General features: G+C 42.6%; 1 protein-coding gene across 6 annotated transcripts in view; it reads left to right on the top strand.

Moving 5' to 3' along the window:
* Positions 1–21,677, top strand: part of LOC125091743 (integrator complex subunit 6-like) — a 53,327-nt gene extending 31,650 nt beyond the window's left edge. The window contains exons 9-19 of one of the 6 annotated variants that reach the window (XM_047715663.1): positions 983–1,115; positions 8,900–8,994; positions 10,005–10,115; positions 12,383–12,601; positions 13,251–13,374; positions 14,599–14,741; positions 16,137–16,371; positions 19,003–19,377; positions 20,164–20,257; positions 20,661–20,793; positions 21,416–21,677. In XM_047715663.1, coding sequence (XP_047571619.1) covers positions 983–1,115; positions 8,900–8,994; positions 10,005–10,115; positions 12,383–12,601; positions 13,251–13,374; positions 14,599–14,741; positions 16,137–16,371; positions 19,003–19,377; positions 20,164–20,257; positions 20,661–20,769 — 1,638 coding nt within the window. In that variant the 3' untranslated portion in view covers positions 20,770–20,793; positions 21,416–21,677. Of the gene's footprint in view, positions 1–982; positions 1,116–8,899; positions 8,995–10,004; positions 10,918–12,382; positions 12,602–13,250; positions 13,375–14,598; positions 14,742–16,136; positions 16,372–19,002; positions 19,378–20,163; positions 20,258–20,660 lie in introns of those variants that run through there. The other 5 variants (XM_047715665.1, XM_047715662.1, XM_047715666.1 and 2 more) reach the window with 5 other exon arrangements.
* Positions 21,678–22,337: the final 660 nt, after the last annotated feature.

The raw sequence follows: 22,337 nt of genomic DNA, 5'->3' as shown, positions 1-22,337 counted from the left end.
GGGGTAGTCACATGGAATAAAGATTAATGTTTTTTAATAGTCTTTTTAAAAGATTTAATTATTTATTTGACAGAGAGATAGAAAGCACAAGTAGGCAGAGGGAGAGGGAGAAGCAGGCTCTCCGTGGAGCAAGGGCGTCCGATGAAGGACTGGATCCCAGGACCCTGGGATCATGACCTGAGCTGAAGGCAGATGCTTAACTGACTGAGCCACCCAGGTGCCCCAAGATTAATGTTTTAATCTTTACTGAATGTTTGCTCTGCCAGCATCCTTTAGAAGAGAAAATGCCTTCCAGATTGAACCAAAGCATCTCTTTGCTGCCTCTTAATAATTAGCACCGGTGTCTGGCTCATAATAGGCTACTTGATAAGTATTTACTGGGTGAAAAATGAGTGAACGGGTAGGGGAATGGGGGCACCAAAGGAAGCAAAGCCCATTTAAAGTCCATTGTTTGTTTTCATGGCTGGTATCACTTAGTGGTGTTTCAGCCTCGTTTGCCATTGTGCTAACCAAGTAAATATTTGGAAATTGTTGATGGAGCCCGTGGTCTCCGAATGATGACTGCAGAGTCTGGGTTCAAATTTTTTTTTTAAGATTTTTTTTTTTTTAACAGAGATCACAAGTAGGCAGAGAAGCAGGCGGGGTGGGGGGGGAGCAGGCTCCCTGCTGAGCAGAGAGCCCGATGCGGGACTCGATCCCAGGACCCTGAGATCATGACCTGAGCCGAAGGCAGCAGCTTAATTAACCCACTGAGCCACCCAGGCACCCTGGGTTCAGTTTTTAATATAATGTAAAAAGAATTACAGTGTGAACATTCTTACTGAGTATGGTCTATGTAGGTATAACCCCAGGTTAAAAACACTATTGCCATTTTTATATTACAGTTAAGCTATGCGTTAGATGTCATTCTGGAATGTTGCTGGGAGTTCGGTTTCACATAAAATCCTCATTGTCATGACTGTGTCTGACTTCATGTTCCTAGGTATTTGTTACTAGCAGTGGAAAATACAATGAACTTGGCTATCCATTTGGTTATTTAAAAGCCAGTACAACTTTAACTTGTGTAAACCTCTTTGTGATGCCGTACAACTACCCGGTTTTACTCCCTCTTTTAGGTAAGTAAAGTTATGTGTCACTTCCTCGTCTTTAAAACGCAACAGAAATGAAAAAGAGGAGAATGGGCTAAGCATTTTAAATGTAGTCGAAGAGTAATTGATAATCGGGATATAGAAAAGGCTAAACACGGGTTTGGAAGGATAGAATTTGCACATTGTTTTCTGTTCTGTTCGCTTTGTTGCTGTTGTTTTTTGTGTTTTCTGTTTTGTTTTTTTTGTTTTTTGTTTTTTTGAATCAGACCAAAGAGACAAAGCCTCTCTCCTAAAGAGAGCTCCTGCTGTTCCTCAGGCTGTGAGAACCAGAGCTGCCATTCCATCCCCCCAGCCTCATTTCAAGAGACTTGGCTTTTCTGTAGACTAATTTGGGACCAAAAATTCCGTGATTGGGGTTAATGCTCCAAGAATCTGATGGTTTTCTCCAGAAAATAGGGCTTCTGTGGGGGTTACTGGCTCCCACTCATTCCCCCATAAAAGAATCTTAAGTGCTCTGGAGGCATTGGTGTTAGGCAAGTTAAGGAACAAGGTACAGAGTCAATTCTGCGATCACTGTAGTCATAGAAGCTGTCGTTTCCATGGTAAAATTCTACAAAGAGCAACTCCAGGAGGTGCTACCGAGATATCACTGAAAATGTGTGTAGAGATTTTTTTTTTCTCATTGAAAGAGCCACATCTGTTTGGAGCAATATAGTCGTACCACGTGGTATCCTTCTAGTTGTAAAATTGAGATCATTTTTATTTGTTGGGGCTTCTTAATTTTTGCAAAAGTTTCAACCTTTGTGTTTTTTTTTTAAAGATTTTATTTATTTATTTGAGAGAGAGACAGTGAGAGAGAGCATGAGAGGGGAGAAAGTCAGAGGGAGAAGCAGACTCTCCAAGAAGCAGGGAGCCCGATGTGGGACTCGATCCCAGGACTCTGAGATCATGACCTGAGCTGAAGGCAATTGCTTAACCAACTGAGCCACCCAGGCGCCCCACAACCTTTGTGTTTTAATCGAGTCATTAAAAGCATTAAGATTTTTAGTGCTATAAATAGTGTTTATACTAAGTATACTGAAAAATATAAAAACATAAAAATAAAACATAAAATATAAAAAATATGTTGCAAGTTAAGCAGGTTAAGAATGGGTCATCCTAAATGGATTAGCATGATTGTTTTATATATAGTCTACCTACTTTATTTCTTAGTCCAGTCTAGAAATGTCCTCTTGAAGGTGATTGTTACTGATATAAAATGTAGGTTATGTCTTTGAGTTTCATAAGGGTACCAATAGAAGGTACCTATATTTTGTGGATTTGTTTAAATTATTTATAAATTCAAATACATTTATTAGTTATTAATGATTTCATAAAAAATATTTTTACATGAGTGTGGTTGACACACAATGTCACACAGTTTCAGGTGTATGACATAGTGATTGGACAAGTCTGTATGTTCTGCTGTGTTCCCCACAAGTGTGGTTGCCATCTGTCCCCACACAGCACTGTTACAATACCACTGACTACATTCCTTACACTGTGCCTTTCATTCCCGTGACATAGTCATTCCGTAACTGGAAGCCTGTACCTCCCACTCCCCTTTACCCGTTTCACCCATCCCCCCACCCCCGTCCCTCCATCAGTTCAGTCCCTGGGTTTACAGGTCTGATTCTGCTTTTTGTTTGTTTGTTCATTTCTTTTGTGTTTTTAGATTCCACATATGAGTGAAGTCATACGTTTTTCCCTTCTCTGTCCAACTTTTTGCACTTAGCTGTACACAAATGGCACAGTTGCATCCTTTATGACTTTCAGTTTTGCTGACTGTAAAGTGTAGGATTAGACTAGATAACCTCCACTTAGGCTGTTAATGGTGTTATTTTTCTGTTTTTAAGACTGCTTTTTATTTTCAGATAATTGTAGAGTCACATGCAATTGTAAGAAATAATAACACTGGGAAAGACAGTATGGAGATTCCTAAAAAAATTTAAAAAAAAGAAAAAAGAGTTAAAAATAGAACTACTCTGTGATCTAGTAATTGCACTATTAGGTATTTACCTAAAGATTACAGAAATGCTAATTCAAAGGGATACATGCACCTCATATTTATAGCAGCATTATTTATAATAGCCAAATGATGGAAGCAGCCTGGGTTTCCATTGATAGGTGAATGGATAAAGAAGAGGTGGTATGTATACATAATGGAATATTACTCAGCCATGAAAAATGAAATCTTGCCATTTGCAACTATGTGGTTGGACCTGGAGAGTATAATACTAAGTGAAATAAGTCAGAGAAAGGCAAATACCATATGATTTCACACCTATGTGGAATTTAAAGAGCAAAACAAATGAGCAAAGGGAGAAAAAGGTGGAGAGGCAAGCCAAGACACAGACTCTTAACCATAGAAAACACACTGCTGGTTACCAGAGGGGAAGAGTGGGGGGAAACTGGGGATGGGCATTAAGGAGGGCACTTGTTGTGATGAGCACTGGGTGTTGTATGCAGGTGCCAAATCACTAAATTTTATACCTGGAATGAATATAATAACACTGTAAGTTCATTAACTAGAATTAAAATAAAAACTTGAAACTAAAAAAAAGAAATAATAGAGACATGACACCAAAAGCACAGGCAACAGAAGCAAAAATAAACACATGGGGATCCATCAAACTTAGAAGCTTTCGTGCAGCAAAGGCTATAATCAGCAGAGTGAAAAGGCAAGCTACGGAACAGGGAAAAATTTTCAAATTATGGATCTGGTCATTTTGGTGGTGTGTGTGTGTGTGTGTGTGTGTTTTCTGTTATTCAGATTGGGTGATTTCTCCTGTTATCTTTTCCAGATTACTGATTATTTACTCTGTCCCCTCCATTGTGCTTTTGAGCCCCTCCATTGAGTTCGTTATTTTGGTTTTTGTATGTTTTAGTTCTAAGATTTCCACTGGGTTCTTCTTTACATCTTCAGCTTTTTCCTTTCTCTTTCTTTGATGAGGCTTTCTGTTTTCTCATTTGTGTCATGCCTGTTTAAAATTGCTTGTTGAAACATTTTTTTGTGCTGGCTCCTTTTACATCTTTACTGGATATTTTTAATGTCTCTGTCATTTCAGTGTTGGCATCTCTTGATGGTCTTTTGAATGTGTTTTGAGATCTTTCTGGTTCTTGGTGAGATGAGTGATTTTCCATTGAATCCTGTGCCTTTTCAGTATTGGGTTCTGAGTCTCGATCTTATTTAAGCCTTCTGGTTCAGCTTTCTCTCACCCTCCTGGCAGAGATTACAAGGTACTGCCTTGTTAGTGCCAGGAGCGGGTAGAAGTCCAGATTCCCCACTTGGCCTCTGTTGACACTCTTAGGGAGGGGGGCTCCTCGTTACTGCTGTTGGGGGCTGGGCGGGGGTTCTGAATCCTCACTGGAATGATAACCTCCATGGCTGGGAGAAGTAGGAGTTCCTCGATACTCCTCCCCATGTGGTCTTCAATGACACCTCGGGGGCGGGGTTGGCTTTGTTACCACAGGGCAGTGGGAAAGTTCTATAGAACTATTAGGGGCTGAATTCCGGGATCTCATCTTTGGTCTCAACTCAGCCTGCCTTCCAAATTATTATGTGAAAGTGCCCCTAACCATGGTAGCTTGTCTCCCAGTAGAGATTGAGATGCGCAGCTCTTCACAGTAGCAAGAACCACTCTCTAAGCATGGGCTTTGCTGGTCTTGTGGGTAATAGAGGTGAAGAGGAGGCATCCAGTCCTTCCTTTGTCTAAATCTGCTGTGCCTAAGTAGCCACATGTTGCCCACTCTTGCACTCCCCAGGACTAGGTAAGGTCAACTCCCGGCACCGGCTGCTTGTCACCCATTAGTCTGCCTCTTCCCCAAATGCCAAGTTCCCCTTCTCCCTGCAGTGTCTTCCATCACAAGAGGTACATGTGCCACATCTGTCCCTGGTCCTCCTTAACCTCTGACACCAAGGATCCAGCCCTGCCTAGAGCATCACTGTCCCTCTGCAAACATCTCAAACCAGGAACCCCAGATGCATCTTTGAATCCTTCCCCTTCCCCAATGCCACACGTCCATTTGAGGGTCAGTCTGTCCTCGACTCAGTTCCTATTCTGTCCTTTGGCCTTAAATACCCATTTCCAGGCTTTTCTGTAACCTCTCTCTTCCCAGGGAGCATGGGGTTTTTCATACCGTTAGAGGCTGGAGGTCCTTGTGCCCCCGAATCCCAAACTTGGGTTTTGTGTTGAGTTCTGAACTAGATGCTCTCGACATTTCCACCATTACTTCACTTTCTGGGTTGTGTAGCCCCATATTGTTAAGAGTATGGACTGTGAGGGGCGCCTGGGTGACTCAGTCAGTTGATTTCATGACTCATGATTTCAGCTCAGGTCATGGTCTCAGGGTCATGGGATCGTGCCCTGTGTCAGGTGCCCCACTCAGCGGGGAGTCTGCTTGTGATTCTCTCTCTCCCACTCTCCCTCTGCTCCTTCCCCCCTCTCAAGTAAACAAACAAATAAATCTTAAAAAAGAAAAGACTATGGACTGTAGAGCATAGCTGCCCTCATGTAGATCCTGGCTTTGCCATTTGCTGGCTTTGTGAGCTTGGATAAGATACATAGCTTCTCTGTGCCTTACTTATTTCATCTGTAAAATGGGCATAATGATAGTACATATCCCAAAAGCATTTAGTTGGGATTAAATGAATTAATGCAGTTAATTTGCCAATAGTAACTGTTCATTTATGCTATTAGCATTATCATTACTGTTGTCATTATTGATACCTGTGTTATTTTAATAGCTCTTAAAGACACTGCTGTTCCATATGAAGGACATTATATAAAGATGTAGGACAGTTTTGCAGTTTGGTGGGCAGGATATTTAGTAAAAAAGGCAAGTGAAGGCATGTACACTTCCTAATGCCCAGAAACATCACTGTATTACTGCATAGTATGATAACTGTCCATAAGATCACCCTTATTTTTTTTTCTTTATTGATTCAGGATTTCCATCAGAAGTAGTTAACAGAGGTTTAATTATTTAAGCACTAAAACTTAACCTGGAATGGATAAGTGAGGCTTAATTGGATCAATGAGCCATCATGAGAATCATGTCAGTATCATAGTTAGCAAGAAGATTATCTCTCAATAAGGAATTTTTTTTTTCTATCGAGGGCCAGTAACTACAGAAATTAAGACATTTGTAATAACTTTTTTTCTTAACTCTACCACAGTCAGTTCACCTGTTTTTTTAAAAAAAGATTATTTATTTGATTTTTTTATTTTAGAGAGACAGAGAGAGTATGGAAGGGGGACAGAGGGAGAAGGAGAGAGAAATCCCAGCAGACTCCCCACTGAGCACTGAGCACAGAGCCCTATGTGGGGCTCGGTCTCATGACCCTGAGATCACCACCTGAGCCAAAACCAAAAGTTGGATGCTCAACTGACCGTGCCACCCAGGTGCCCCTATTTTTTTTTAATTAAGAACTGGGATTTGTGTAAAAAAAAATAAAATTCAGCTCCATATTAAGACCAGTACTATTATCAGGAGAACAAAAAGAAATGGAGGCTCAACAAGGCTAGTGGTTTCTCTAAGCTCACTCTGCTAAGTGTGTGGCTGAGCCTGGAACTCAAACCCACCTCCTCCACCCCCCCCCTTTTTTTTTTTCAGCAGGAAACGGGGAGAAACGAATGGAAGGGAAAATGTTACTAGTTTTTGAGGTGTGGGCAGTATCACTTCACTCTCTTACACTCTGATCTCTTTGTCTTTCAAATGTTGACTAGCTGAGGGTTTATGACGTCTTCATTGTCCCATCCTCATACAACGCCATGAACATCATTTCCTGCCCCATGGAGAATGTGACTCAAGTGGCCCTTACCCCAGTAGCTCTCTACCCTTAATCTAGGCTGTGGAACATTTTCTTTCTTCCTCCCCCGTTTCAAAAACTCCAACAAGAAATAATTAGACTCAGTTAGACTAATTGGTGGAATCATTGCAATTGGCATTGTTTGAAATTCTAAGACTATTCTTGACTCTCATTATCTAATCTATTTATATCTAAATGTCTCCCCAGTCTTCTATTTCAATTTGTCAGTTTCTAAAAATCTGCTTAATTCCCAACAGACTCCACATAAAGACCCAAGTATAACAGCGTATTTCCACCGTCTCGCGTTCCTTTCTATCAAGATATGAATGGTCTTTAAGGGACCTGCATGTTACAATGGGCAAGAAATCTCTTCAGATCTGTTTTTCTTTGTTCTTTCTACCCTGTGCCAAAAGAACAAAAGACCCACATTTTATGACTTTGTAAATTCATTTAAATTAGTTTCGGCAGGGGTGAATAATTTATTATAGCAGTAAAAGGAAGAAAATGTGTAGTTGCTTTTCTTAACTGAAGTAATTCAGCATTTCAAAGAATAGGCCTATTTGTAGAGAAATTATGCATATGGCATAGGGATGCTTTTGTCCTTGGAAGTAAAGCATTTGGATTTTTTTGGATAAGAGCCAATGAAACCTGAAGAAACAAAATAGAAGATGAATTCAAAATATCTTTGGCATTTGTAGTAAGTGTGGCAGGTTTTTGTTGATGTCTGACGATATCAATTTTGAATTAATATATAAAAATACATTTTTCATACCCTTGGAGATAATGACATGGTTTGGAAATTTTTCTGTAGTTTATGCATTTAGATTCTTAAAACAATTAAATTTAAGTTTGAGAAAGGTAAGGGATGTCTGCTTATTTAAGGACAGTATCTTTAGGGGTATTAATGCACACGGTATTCAAGAAACATACTTAGTTGTACAGAGTTTCGAACTTCAACCTAACGTCTCCACTAGCTTGTACTAGTGCCATGACCTAATTGTTAACTAACATTTGACAGATCCAATGTTTGGCTTGAGATGGAAGAAATGAAGGGTGGGGCTTGGGTGTGGAATAGGACAGGCTGATAAAAGCGAATCCAAAGCATAATTTAAGAGCTCGCTGTCCTTGCCTGCAAGTTAGAGGCTTCGCTTTTGTTCTCATATACTTTGTAAAGTTTCTTTACCACACCTTCCATTTATTTATGTATTAATTATTGACTTATAATTGACACATAACATTAGTTTCCCATGCACGACGTAATGAGTCAAAATTTGTACATATTGTGAAAAGAACACTGCAAACACTAGTTAATATCCATCACTACACACGACCACAAATTTCTTGCGATGAGAACTTTGAAGATCTACTATCTTAGCAGCTTTACAAATAGGCACTACAGGATCATTAGCTAGAGTCACCATGCTGTGCAGTACACCCCCAGGACTTACTTATTTTGTAACAGGAAGTTTGTACCATTCGACAACTTTTGGCCGTTTCGCCTACCCTGCCCCTGCCTGGCCTCTGGCAACCAGTGAGCTGTTCTCTGTCTCTCTGAGTTCGGGGTTTTGTTGTTGTTGCCTTTCCACCCTCCATTCGAATAAAAGAAATATTCCATCAGCCAGTGACCATGGAGTCCCCCTCACGGGAAATTAGTACAGCCGTGTTACCAATATGTAACCGGTCAGAAAGTTCACGTGGATCGGAGTCGGCTTTAATACGATATTTTACGTAGCTTCACAGATGGCAGAGGAATATCTAACCTGAGAATTTTTTTTCTAGAAAAATACTCTATATAATTTTGGTAAATGGTACCAAAAAAGACAATCAGATCAATGAATGTTCAGCTAATGTAATTAAAACTTGAGATGTCTAGAAAACGATATAATGGATGCGGGTTGCTTGGTTTCAATCTTGGAATTTAGGACTGGAATCACGTAATACTTTGGTTTTTCTCTTACAGATGACTTGTTTAAAGTTCACAAGCTTAAGGCAAATCTGAAGTGGCGACAGGCTTTTGACAGCTACTTAAAAACTCTGCCTCCGTACTACTTATTAGTATGTATTTATGTGTATATATATGCATTAGCTGTATCAGTGATGATTCTTGTCACCAGAAATGTCAGTGAACCAAACACTGGACCCTTGAAATAAGCTCAATATTTTTATTGCTAAATATTTGTATCGCCACTGTCTTCTCAAGTTATGTGTAAGAGAATTGTTTTTTTATTTTATTGCCTTTAACTGCCATGGTTTTTTTGTTTTTGTTTTTGTTTTTGTTTTATAACAACACGTCTATCTGTGTTTCTCTTATGAAAAGTAACCTTATGAAAGTGGAATTTGGGGATTTAAGAAAAATAGGTCTGGATTCATGTATGATATCAACTTCCCTTTTTAACTCTAGAAATTTTCAATATGTGGTTTCCCTCTGAAAAACAACTCAGAAGGCTGGATATGGACGTTCTGCCTGTTAAATGTGTCCGAGACACAGCACGAGGCAGGGGTGCTGGTTGGGGGAGGGGAATCCAAAAAGAACAAAAAGCTACTTGGCCTCATTTGGGTTTCTACAATTTGGGAAAAAACAGTCATGATGATTTTGAACTGGTTGTATAATCGAAATCAAGACGATCAAAATCATTTCAGAGGCGGATATGGCAAACTTTCAGCCAAGTTTCTAGAGGTGAAAAGGCAGAATCTTAAAGGGTACCATTGGTATCACTGGGAGGAGAAATTGGGGTGCATCAGTATTTACCATGGCAGGAACGGGGTGCACGATAAAATGCAATATGAAATGATTTTATGACTCGGGACTTAAGCCTGAAAGCAATTTACCTGTTTGAATTTGCTGTTTCTTGCTCTTCTTATCCCACTGTCTTCTGATTTTGTTACTTTCTGCTTCTTACTCCTCTGCTGTATTCATTGCCACTTTTTAATGTTCCATGTTTGGTTTTATGTGCAGCACCTTGACTTCTAAGAAATGAATCGTGTCCCTTTGCCCCTTATAACTGAACTTTGAGTATTTTAAGATTTATTCTATTCTTACTGTTGTGTATTTTGTTTCCTTATAGCCATTAAAGAAAGCACTAAGGATGATGGGAGCTCCAAATCTGATATCAGATAATTTAGATTGTGGACTTAGTTACAGTGTTATCTCTTACCTTAAAAAACTCAGCCAACAGGTAGTATTGGTAAAAATAAACAAACAAAAATCCTTTGCCCTCAGAAGTGCATTTCCTTATTCTTTAGTGTAATTGTACTTTTTTCAGATTAAATGTGTATCTATTTCTCCACTTTATGGATTAGTAATAATGTGATTCTCTATGGCTTCTAGCTTCACCATTAAACTACAGTTAAGGGTCTGTCAGTGTCATTGGATACTGTGCCATTTCTCCTTTCGCTCGCCGGTTTGTGCTGCCCACAAGCTGGTTGATAACCTTGTGGCCTAAGAGGGGCAGAGGCTTAGTCAAATTATCTCATGGGTCACATTTTGTCTGTCCTAAACCTAGTTTCTCCTCAAGTCACATTGGGCTAGAGTATCCCGCCCCCTTTTCTAGGTCAGCCCTCGGAGGCATGGTGTGATTCAGCGTCTTGCGTGACATTGACATTCGCGTTTAGGCAATAGATATGCAGATGCCTTTTCTTGGAGACGGGGAGATGAGACCAGTGTTCCTCGTGCTGGAGGGTGACAGGCCCCAAAGGGACCTGAAGAGTGGAGTTCAACCTCCCCTCTTCTTGCCCTCCATCTGTTCCTTTATCCCCCCAACCTCATTTACCATTATTCACCTCTATTAGTACCTCATTCTCCACTCACCCCTACTTATCATACTTCTCACCTCTACCTAGCCCATTCTTGCAGGATGGAAATATTTGAGAACTACTGAGTTAGAGCTTTACTGCCATAGAAATGTGTTACGTTATATGACAAGATGATGCAGCCTTTTTGCCTTTTTACTTTCTTCTTCTGCACAAGGGTTTTCCCAGGTAGGGACCAGTACTAGCATTTGTAGTGGCTGTCAGGCTTTAAGTCAGACATGTTTGGAAGCTGGGCCTGTAGGAGACAGACAGTAGTAAGCAAAAGAGTGTCAGATTTCACTAAAGAACCAAAATGACTCCACAGTTGGGGACACTGACACTCCTGGCGAGGACCTGGCCCAGACAGAAGGATGGCCTGAGGCTTACCAGCTCCTGACCAGCCAGCGTGCTCATAAATGCAAGAGACAGTAAAGGCAAACCTAGATTTCCCGTCTACCGAGTGTCCCCACGACCCCCTTTCCTCTCTGCTAATAGATTTTTGTTGTTGTTGTTAATGTTTTGTTTTGGTTATTGATTGATTGACCTGTTGATTTATATATATTTTTTATTTGATGTCTACTTTAGGCCTTTAAGGCTGTGTCAGCAGGGTATGGCCACAAGGAAGAATAGTGAGCAGAGTTGAAACTCATGCAAGTTCTGGGATCTTCTGGGACATGTTGCTTGTGTAGTTTTCCGAATGGGATTTTGGGACCATTTCTGGAAACAGACCCTTCATTTGCTCTTCTCCCTTATTTCATAACTTAATTTTTTGCAAAAGATAATACATGTACTTAATTCCAAGCATAGTGAAAATTAGTGGGTATCTCTGACCTAATCATAAGAAACTCAAAATTCTTTTGGGCTTACTGGGCATTGGCAGGAGTCCTTCTTTTAGAGAAAAAGAAAAAGATTATTACTAATTTATAATCACTCCAATTACTAATTTAATTACTAATTTAATAACTATGTTGCCAGTGTTCCTTGAACCATCTCAGATGTATGTAAATCCCAAAATATGCCCAATATATTGCTATAATACACTGTCAAGCAATATTTATCAATGTGGTTTAACAGTGTCTAGTAAGAGAGGTGTTTTTTGCCAGTTAGCTGGAAGATTACTGAGTATATACATTACATATTATTTATGTGGTAATGTTTGTTAAATTAAACGTTACTTTTTGGGGGGCAGTCCGATATTAGAAACAAACAGTTTAATTTTTCCAGATGTAATGCCAATCTATGGAATCCGAATTTTAGCACTAGTTTACATTTATAAATACAGAGTCTTAAACCTTTATGTCTGGATCTGAAATAAATATGTTGACTTAGACTAGATTCTATAACAACAAAATGTGATTTTAAATGTCTATGAACAGAAGTCTTAGCCACAGTTTCCATTCTCTCCACGATTCAATCAAATTTTGACACTAGACAAGAGAAAAAAATGTAGTAAGTTATTTACCTTTCTAGGCGCCCTCCCTGTTTGCTGTGCTAGCACAGAGAAGCACAGGGAAATGTTTAATTATCAGTTTTTCTGTGATTTATGATTGAAAAGTTGTTCTGTGGGGTTCTTAAAGTATTACCTTTCTTAAGTAGTGAAAACAACTGTGATAATGTAGATCTTTTCTTAACATATTATGTACTTTCATTTTAGACCAAACTAGAGTCAGAACGAATACTAGCATCCGTGGGGAAGAAACCTCCCCAGGAAATTGGAATCAGAGTGAAAAACCATTCTGGAGTTGGCGTGTCCTTGACGCACAGTAAAAATTTTAGAAAACTATTAAAAGAAATCATAGGGGAAAGTGCACCAAGACTGACAGAATTGAATACCAAAGAATTTGCTGGCTTCCAGTTAGGGCTCCTAAACAAGGTAAACCGTGACATAAATCATTTGTGTTTGTTTGAACTTGTCTGATACGTTTATGTCGCATTATTTTCATTTTGAAATGATTACGATCCTGTTTTGGACTTCATGGTTATCCATACGGACCAGTCTAGGAATTGTCCTGCCAGCAGATGCCAATATGGCATGAAATGCGCAAGATGCATTCCAGAGGGGGGTGGGGTGGGTAATGTCTGTCAAGGATAAAGGGAAGAGAGGACAGAAGTGGGCAGGGAGAGCCTTCAGGCTGGACTGCTGATCTAGCCCCTGTGAGAGGAGAGGACAAGAGGATCGGGTATGAAGAGACTCAGGCAGCAGAGCACCTGTGAGAGTCTGGGCCAGCCCTGCCCAGACCCCTGGCCCCACGATTTCCCATAGACGAGGTCCATGTTGGGCAGAACTGGCCAGGCCAGCTGACATACTTGGAAAAGGATATTCCCAGTGCTTTGAATACTGTGTGGGTGTATTGGAATTCAGAACAAGGCCATCAAAGGCTAATTGGCCACCAGCCTGTTCTACCATAAGTTAATTACAATGACTATCTCTCTCTTCACCAAGATTTTAAGAGAGTTAAGAATGACACTTCTACACCAAAAGCCTCAGGAGTGACTGAAATTATTTGTTCCCTTTCGAATAGGATTTGAAACCTCAGACATATAGAAATGCTTACGATATTCCACGTAGAGGTCTTTTAGACCAGTTAACAAGAATGAGATCCAATCTCCTGAAGACACACAAGTTTATTGTGGGACAAGATGAAGGTAAATGAACAAAGCAGTATTTTTTGTTGATTAGGAAAACGTCAAGCCTGACTTACATGAAGGCACTTACTGCATAATCGGTAATCTTTAAAAGCTTAGAATGCCCATTTTTGCTAAATCCCTACACTTCCCAGGCACAAGTTGCTTGTCCTCAGGTTTTAGGGGAGGTGTGCGTTAACCGGCCTGCAGGCTTCAGCTCTCGAAGCGTCAAAACAGTCCCATGAGAGAGATACTGCTTTTATGCCCATTTCATGGACATGGAAACTGAGAGTGAGCATCTTTTTTTTTTTTGAAGTTTTTGTTTTAATTCCAGTCTAGTTAACATACAGTGTAATATTAGTTTCAGGTGTACAATTTAGTGATTCAGCACTTCCGTCCAAAGAGCGGGAGCTCATCACAAGTGCCCTCCTTAATCCCCATTACCTGTTTCACCCATCCCCCCAACCCGCTCCCCTCTGGTAACCATCAGTTTGTTCTCTATGGTTAGGAGTGTGTTTCTTGCTTTGGCTTTCGCTCTCTCTCCCTCTCGCGAGCATTTTAATAGCTAAGTCCGGGTTTCGTGAGTTGGAAAGTGGCAGGAGCTAGGTCTGTCACATTTTGGAAATTGCACAACCTGGCCTGTCCTGATGAATTCGATCCAGAATTCCTCATTTAGATGAAAAGAATGAACCGGAGAGTGTCTAGGATAATTGGTGACGGTGTACAATTCCCCTTTACTCCCTTTTGTTCATTTTAAAAGGGGTCATTTGTCCATTAAAATGAGCAAATCTTAGTCAGCCCATCTCTTGCAATCATACACCAAGTTTTGTGGCGAGGAGAAAGCTTCACTAGGAAGAGAGCCTGTAGATTTAATCACATTCTCCCAAGAACATAAGGCCTACTATCCAAGGTTCTCTGGATGATGAGAGAGAACCATGGAGCCTAGGCTCTTTGAAATGCAGAACAAACATGGCACCCCAGGTTGGGTGGTGGCATACTAAATGTCAGCCCATTTTCAAACCCAGTTGGATGCGGAAGGGAGTTGTGGTCAGCCTAGTGATTTGAGCTTGTAGGCAGTAGTGATGGTACCCCGAGTATTGAGTGGGACGAAGAGAGATGCTTTTGGATCTTTGGATTTGAGATTTTAGGCTTTGGATGCCAAGGTCCACATTGTTAAAGCCAGCTAGGATCGTGTCCTCTCAAAACGGGGCATTGGCATCTCTGTCTCTTCCTGTGATGTTACAGATTCCCTTCATAGCGTTCCAGTGGCACAAATGGGTAACTATCAGGAGTATCTAAAGACATTGGCTTCCCCCCTTCGAGAGATTGATCCTGATCAACCAAAAAGACTGCATACTTTCGGCAACCCATTCAAACAAGATAAGAAGGTAAGATGCCGATTTCTGGGTCTGTGTACCTCGTGATATCCTTGCTACATTTCCTTTCTTTTGGGCAAGATGAATATAAATCAGAGCTTATCCCTCTGTTTAAAAAATAAAATAGGACTCTAGGGCTCTTGGTGAATGGATGTGAAGGTGTGTTGCTTGAAGAAAATAATAGGCCTTAATTGGGTACCAAGTAGGAGCTGGTGTTTCAAATGATCGCATCTTGTAGATGAGCGTTCCCATCTGCCCTTTAATAAGAAGAAATCAAAACTCGTAGCAGTCAACTAACACGGCTGATAAAAGCCGGATTTGAACTCACATCTTTCCAGCTTTGAGCCTATATGCATTCCCACCTCTACACACCAATTCCTTTAATATTGAGATCGCCATTTATTTCCTGTTTCCATGACTCAGATCACTAATGCTCTATCTACACCGTGATGAACTAACTGTTCCTTTTGAAATAGGAAGTACTAGGTGATGTTGCTTTATTTGGATTGTCCTACTAGAGATCTAAATGTGGGGTGTGGTGGGGGTGGGAGAGGGAGGGAGAGATGCTGACTTGACCATTTCAGGATGAGGACTCATGGGGATTATATCTGCACACATGGAGAAGACAATTGGTATTAAGGTACAGACCATACAGTAATCTCTCTTGTAACAAAACAAGACTGGAAGGCATTCCACTTCACCCCATCCTCAATTAATTGGAGTTTTTCTTAATCTTTTTGTGCCTTGGTCTCTTCCTCTGTAGTGCTGGGGCTGCTTGTTACACTTAACTAACAGAGCCCTGTGGAATGTTGAGTGAGTGCGTGTAATACCATTTTCGAACACGACCTGGCATGTAGTCTTGCTTTGGAAAGTGCCTTGGAAATATCATTCATGATTTTATGAAAATACTTTCATATTCTTGGGTTATCCTTGGATGAGAACAGCTTTTAGCTACCCTTTTACATGTCTGCTCTCATCCTGTACCCCCCAAGAGTGAAAAGCCCCCACGGTGGACATACTTGAATCTCTGTGAGGTTGCTGTCATGTCAGCATGTCAGGGGAATGACATTTTCCATCTGCCTGCCGCCCACCATCTCCATGCAGCATTCCATACAGGGATAATCAATATTTCCTAATGGTGCGTTTAAAGCGCAAAAGCACACAAAGGGAATTGTTTCCTTTATCCAGGGTTGGTTCTGAATGGTTTGTCCTTCCGCAGAAAGGTCACTGTGGGTTTATATTCCCATTTCGGCTGATGCGAGTCGCTCGATCCTCAAGCTTTCTGGGTGATTTTGACTGTACCGTGTCTGACCTTGGCGCCCCGTTCTGCTGGAGCGGAGAGGCAAGGCCTGTGTTGGGGGTGGGACATGTGGTCTTTAATGGAACGCGTTCGTTGATGTCTTCTAGGGAATGATGATTGATGAAGCAGATGAGTTCGTAGCAGGGCCACAAAACAAAGTGAAGCGTCCGGGAGAAGCCAGCAGTCCTCTGTCATCTAAGAGAAGGCGGAGTATGTCCCTGCTGTTGGCGAGACCACAAACACCACCTACTGTAACTAATCACGTGGGCGGCAAGGGACCACCCTCAGCCTCGTGGTTACCATCTTATCCAAACCTCCTAAAACCCACCCTTGTCCATACAGGTATAGAGTAGTGGTTGTGCTTTCCTTATGGCTCCTAGAGGACTAAGACACTAAGCAACTTTCCATTTCCTTTGTACTCATGTCTTTCGTATGTGCTTTTTGGTCATTAAGTAAACTGTTATTAAACCAAAGGTGCCCCGTGGGGGAGTGGAGGCCCTGCTTCTGGTGGTGGTGGGAGCATGTCTGCTGCGTGAATCAGAAAGAGGCAGCAGGTTCCTGAAGCAGCAGGAGCGAACAGGCTCAAGAAGACCTCGGCTGGGTCTGGGCTGCCTCTGTGGCCTCATGTCCCCATCCTGCTCTCACCCAGTGCAGTCCGGCTCCGCCTTTCCTTTCCACTGCCATGGGCATCATCAGGGTCCACCATGTCTGCCACCCGTGGCCATTGCTTCTTCGTGTCATTTGACGTGGTTTTTCGCTCCCTCCCCCATGGAAACTTTCTCCAGTTCCCAGACACTACGACCCCTGGTTTTCTTTGCCCTTTTATGGCAGCCCCTCTTGATCCTCTTTTTGTGGTTCCTGCCCTTCTCTCCCACCTGTAAATAGTGTAGGGACCCGAGGCTCCATCCTGGCCCCTCTCCCCTCCCTAGGTGATCCCATACAGTCTTGGGCTCTCCAAGAGATACACGTGTCAACAACTCACGTATTTACCTCTCTTGACTACAGCTTGCTCCAAAAACCAGACTTGAATTTGTCGATGGACATGGTATCCCCACCGAGATGTCCGATAGGCAGACAAAACTCAGTGGGTTTCACGTGGTTCTTGGGAAAGCCTCACCTCTGTTGTCTCCGTAACAGCTCTCCCCACAGCCGTCCCCAGGGCATGACGCTTAATCTTAAGTGACACCATTTGGCAGTGTGTGTTGCTAAAGCTGTGTGTGACAGCCGGCCATTGGAGGGTGTGGGGGTTGGGAGAGCAAAACCCTGGGTTACAGTGTCTGCAGGTTTCCACAGAGTAAATAATGCCAGCATTCTTGAGGTCAGGCCGTGGGCGTGAGGTCACTGAGCCAGGTCGGGAAGATCTGGGTGCAATCCCCTCTCAACGAGCAGGTGGGCACCAGCCCTTGCCCAGCCCTGGCACTATTATTTCCCCAGGGGTTCAGGTGAAAACCGTTGGAGTCACCATGATTCCTCTCAGTTCTTCTCTCACTTCCATCTCTTAGCAAATCCAGGCAACCTGACACCCGATGGAATCCCTGTCTTGCCCCCTTTGTCTCCATCCCTCTAGTGTATGCTGCCACCATCTGTCCCCAGACTACTACAGCAGCTTCTCATCTGATTTCCCTGTTTCCCATTCTTGGCCCTGTCTAACCCATACCCTGCCCTGTGGCCGGAGTGACCCTGTCCGCACAGAAACCAGATCGTGCCACATCCATTGCGAAATCCATCGTCAACTCCCCTTGCACTCAGAACAGAGTCTGAGATCCTGACACTGGTCTCCATACCATGCATGACCTGGCCCTGCCAGCCTCTCCTGCCATCACGTGTCCTTTCCACATCCTCCTTGCTCTCTCTGCCTCTGACTTTTGCTCCATGGCCCCGGCTTGTCCCCTCATAGGGGCTGTGCACGGCCCTCACGGCAACCAGACCGCCGCCTCTGTGTGTGCATGGGCCGGCTCTGTCTCCGCTTCTGGCTCTGCACAGGGGTCCCCTCCTCAGAGCGCCCTGCCTGACCTCGGATCGTGGAGGTTTCCCGTCCTGCTCTCACTCACATCCCTGCTTCCTTCCTTCCCAACACAAAGTCAAACTGTGTTATTCCCTTTGCCCATTGTGCACCTACTGGCTGCCTTCCCCATAAGGATGTAAGTTCCATAAGGGTATGGATTGTTTCCATCTGTCTCATTCCCTGCTGATCCCCAGGCTTTGGCTCAGTGCCTGGCCTGGGGAAGCTGAGCATATGAAGTACAGGGATCAGACTTGGGAGGAAAAGGAAACCCACTTCTTTGTCACAGAAGGGAATGATGAGAATCATATACAGACAAAGATTTTTGGTGATGGAGTCCATATAGAGCCTTGAGACCTAATGGCCACCTCTGTTTTCCTCAGAACTTTCGAGGTAGAGAAGAGAGTTTGCAGGGGGCCCACGTAGTGTGGCGCCAAACTCAGTGAGGCATGGTGTTTTTTTTTTTTAAAGATTTTATTTATTTATTTGGCAGAGAGATCACAAGTAGGCAGAGAGGCAGGCAGAGAGAGAGGAGGAAGCAGGCTCCCTGCCGAGCAGAGAGCCCAATGCGGGGCTCGATCCCAGGACCCTGGGATCATGACCTGAGCTGAAGGAAGAGGCTTTAACCCATATGTCAGTGACAGGAATCGTGACATCAAGTGAGACTTGCTGCTTTTCAACTTGTAAAACACAGGCAGCCATTAGGCCGTGGCTGCCAGGGATCAGAGAATGTTTATTAGTTGTACTGTCTGACTTGGTTTCCATGTGTATTCAGAGTGCCAGGAAGAGAAGCAAATGGTTTTGTGGTATTATCTCCTTGAGCTCAGTTGGAGGGCTCTCAGACTCCATCTGTCTGTCTTCTTGCTCTCTGAAACAAAGAATTTCCTCACAACTGAGGAGCACCGGGATCTACCTGTGGGGTGGCTGGAACACACCTACCTCACAGCTTAACTTCTTCACTTGGTTTCCAGACGTTATGGTCATTCCTGAGGTCCACGAGGAGAAGATGGAAAATGGTCAGCTCGCACCTGATGGCTTCCTGTCAAAACCTGCTCCGCTAGAGCTTATGAATATGGCAAGAGATGGTATTCCACACAACCAGTTGGATTCTCTGTCTGATGACTTTGCTAGTCTGAGGAAGGATGGCCTGATTCACAAACCTGGGACTAACGCAATCCTAGGGGGAAGCAAAAGCGGCAGTGTCTCTGTAGAGGATCGGAAAGTCTCAGGAACATCTGCTTTGGGAACTGTAGCAAACGCTTTGCAGATAACTCCTGCCATGGCGCAAGGAATCAATGCTGATATAAAACATCAGTTAATGAAGGAAGTTCGGAAATTTGGACGAAGTAAGTAGTGAAAGAACATGCGTCAATAATATAACGGAAGGTCCTCATTCTGTGACTCGGGGTATGATTCATGCTCTCTCTTGAGGTACATTTTTGGGGAGTATTGGGTTTTCACATCATTTAAAGCGATTCCTCTTGCTTTAACTAAAGGGACCCAGTACACCTTTCTCTTAGAGTCATGGAAGTCGGAATCCTGAAATGGTTTTCGCTGAGCTGGAAGGAAGGTGCTGGCTGGCCAGAGCTCCTTCTGGAGATTCTAGAGAGAATCTGTCTCCTTGCTCTTTCCAGCTTCCACGGGCTGCCGGCCCTCCTTAGCTCCTGGCCCCTTCCTCTGTCTTTGAGCCTGTCTTGTTAGCACCTTCTCTCCTGCCTAGCCTTCTCCCCTCCTTACATCTTTCCTCTCTGATGCCAACTCTAAGGCCTCCCTCTTATTTGGATGTTTGTGACTACGCTGACGTATAAACACAAAGAGCCTCCCCATCTCAAGATCCGTAACTTAATCCCATGTGTTAAGTCAGGTCCCTTCTGCCATATAGGATAACGTATTTGCAGGTTCTGGGAATTGAGGTGCAGACAACGTTGGGGGCCGTGACTCAGCCTGCCACATCTGGGCAGTGTTTACGAGTTCCCTTAGGAGCTAAGGGGCGGATGTTTTGATTTGACTATTTAAAATACAAATTATATCTAACTTTCCATCCCGAGGATGTATAAAGATTGAATTTTATTTCCCATTCATGTTTTTTTTTAAATACTGAAGTGCCTTTTTTTAAATATATATATCTTCAGAGTACGAAAGGATTTTCATTTTGCTTGAAGAAGTGCAAGGGCCTCTTGCAGTCAAGAAACAATTTGTTGAATTTACCATCAAGGAAGCCGCAAGGTGGGTGTAAAGAGGAGACCTTCATTTTTTAATTTTTTTTTTAAATAGTAGGGCCCAGTGCAGGACAGGGGGAGGAATAAGCCCTGCCTGGCTTTTCTCCAGCCCTGGCCCTCACTCATAGTTAATGCTGTCTCCAGAGTCATTTAGATCGATAGTATCTGAGTCTAACTCGTTCATCCAACTCTATGGAATCTTCTGGGCTCACCACAGTCTGAGGCAGACTTGGGCCCTCCCTCAGTTGGCACTGTTTGTATTTGCTAAGCCCCATCTTTACATGAGGATGCATTTTCGATCCTCATGGAGATCACCAGCCCCACTTTGTCCCCTGCCTTCCACTTTGTCACTCATATGTCGGAAGTGCTTTTAGTATCTTTTGGTTAATAAAATTTCTCTTTATTTTTAGGTTTAAAAGACGAGTCTTAATCCAGTACCTGGAGAAGGTCCTAGAAAAAATAGACTCCCACCACCACCTCAACAATGTTAATCACATCAACAGCCGATCATCGTGTTAATACAAAGACCAAGGAGAAAAAAGGGCAAGTTCTCCGTGCTGTAGGATGGAACAGGATATTGTTAAAGCTTCCTAGAATGTTTTGGCCATGGGAAATGCTTTCCTGAAGCTAAGAAAAAGCCATGGAGCTTTTATTATTATTATTATTATTATTATTATTATTATTTTTAATTTTATGAGTCTCTGGAAGTAAAAGGTGGCTCTTGCCCTAAGAGTTTTCCTTGAAAGTATTAGTTTGTTGTTTTGTTGTTTCTTTTCCCAGTTGAGGAAGGTGATGTTGTTAATTCTGCAGGTTCATTTCAGTAAACACTGTCACCCCTACTAGATGTGATAAGGGTTTCCTCCTCAGAGCTTTATTGTTCTGGGCGTTTCCAGAGTGACTAAGGGCCCCCTGTAAATGGAGCACTGCTCGGTGCCCTTACGACGTCCTCCAGAAAAGAATAGGTGTTCAGAAGCCAACTGGTCATCTTGTGCGTGCCGAACAAAGTTCTCAACAATTCCTAGTTGTGCCTTTTAAACCATGCAGTATTCAGGACAGTTTGAATCAAAGAGTAAGAAAGCTGCTATTCGGGTAACTTATTTCTCTGTGGGAGGGGGCACGGAGAGTCACAAACGATCTACCTCCAACTCTCTTCTATTTTGTCTAGAGGCATCACCAAGTGCACCTGAGGCTACCCCAACCCTGACATTTGTTCTTGCATGTGACGCCAGAAAGTCTTCAGGTGGACTTGGACATTCTGTGCTTTGGAAGCACTAAAAGAAAAAAAAAAATCATGTATATAGTTCCTTTAATGTTTATACAAAGGTTTATATGGAGCAGTATTGTGATGTCTGTATTAATTTGCAAAAATTTAAGTGTACAAAGATATTTTGAGTTTGCGTATATAAAATAAATCATTTTATGGATTTTCACAAGTTTGGTAATACTAGAGAATTTTTTAGTTTTTTAAAAAGATTTTAGTTATGGGGCGCCTGGGTGGCTCAGTGGGTTGGGCCGCTGCCTTCGGCTCAGGTCATGATCTCAGGGTCCTGGGATCGAGTCCCACATCGGGCTCTCTGCTCAGCAGGGAGCCTGCTTCCCTCTCTTTCTCTGCCTGCCTCTCTGTCTGCTTGTGATCTCTGTCTGTCAGATAAATAAATAAAATCTTAAAAAAAAAGATTTTATTTATTTATTTGAGAGAGAGAGAGCACACGAGTTGGGGGAGGGGCGGAGGGAGACGCAGACTCCCCCCTGAGCGGGAAGTCTGAGGCAGGGCTCAATCCCAGGACTCTGGGATCATGACCTGCACCGATGGCAGGCACTTAACCAACTGAGCCACCCAGTTTCCCCAAGAAATTTCTAGTTTTATCTTTTCTGTGATGTGTTATTCCTTTCAGAAACAGTGCATATTGTTAAATGAAGATGTTAACACTAGGATTTAAGCCTCAAAACATCACTCATAGAACCCAGTGATGTTGGGGAAAATGCCAGAGGAGTATACTCTGGGGGGTCAACCCCTGTCCAGACACACTGAAAAATCTGTGGGAATGAAGGACTCTGGAAGATAGTCAAAGATTTACAGCAACCAA

The sequence above is a fragment of the Lutra lutra genome, chromosome X (genome assembly GCF_902655055.1).
Source record: "Lutra lutra chromosome X, mLutLut1.2, whole genome shotgun sequence".
Classification (NCBI taxonomy): Eukaryota; Metazoa; Chordata; class Mammalia; order Carnivora; family Mustelidae; genus Lutra; species Lutra lutra.
This window is presented reverse-complemented; position numbering and strand designations above follow the sequence as displayed.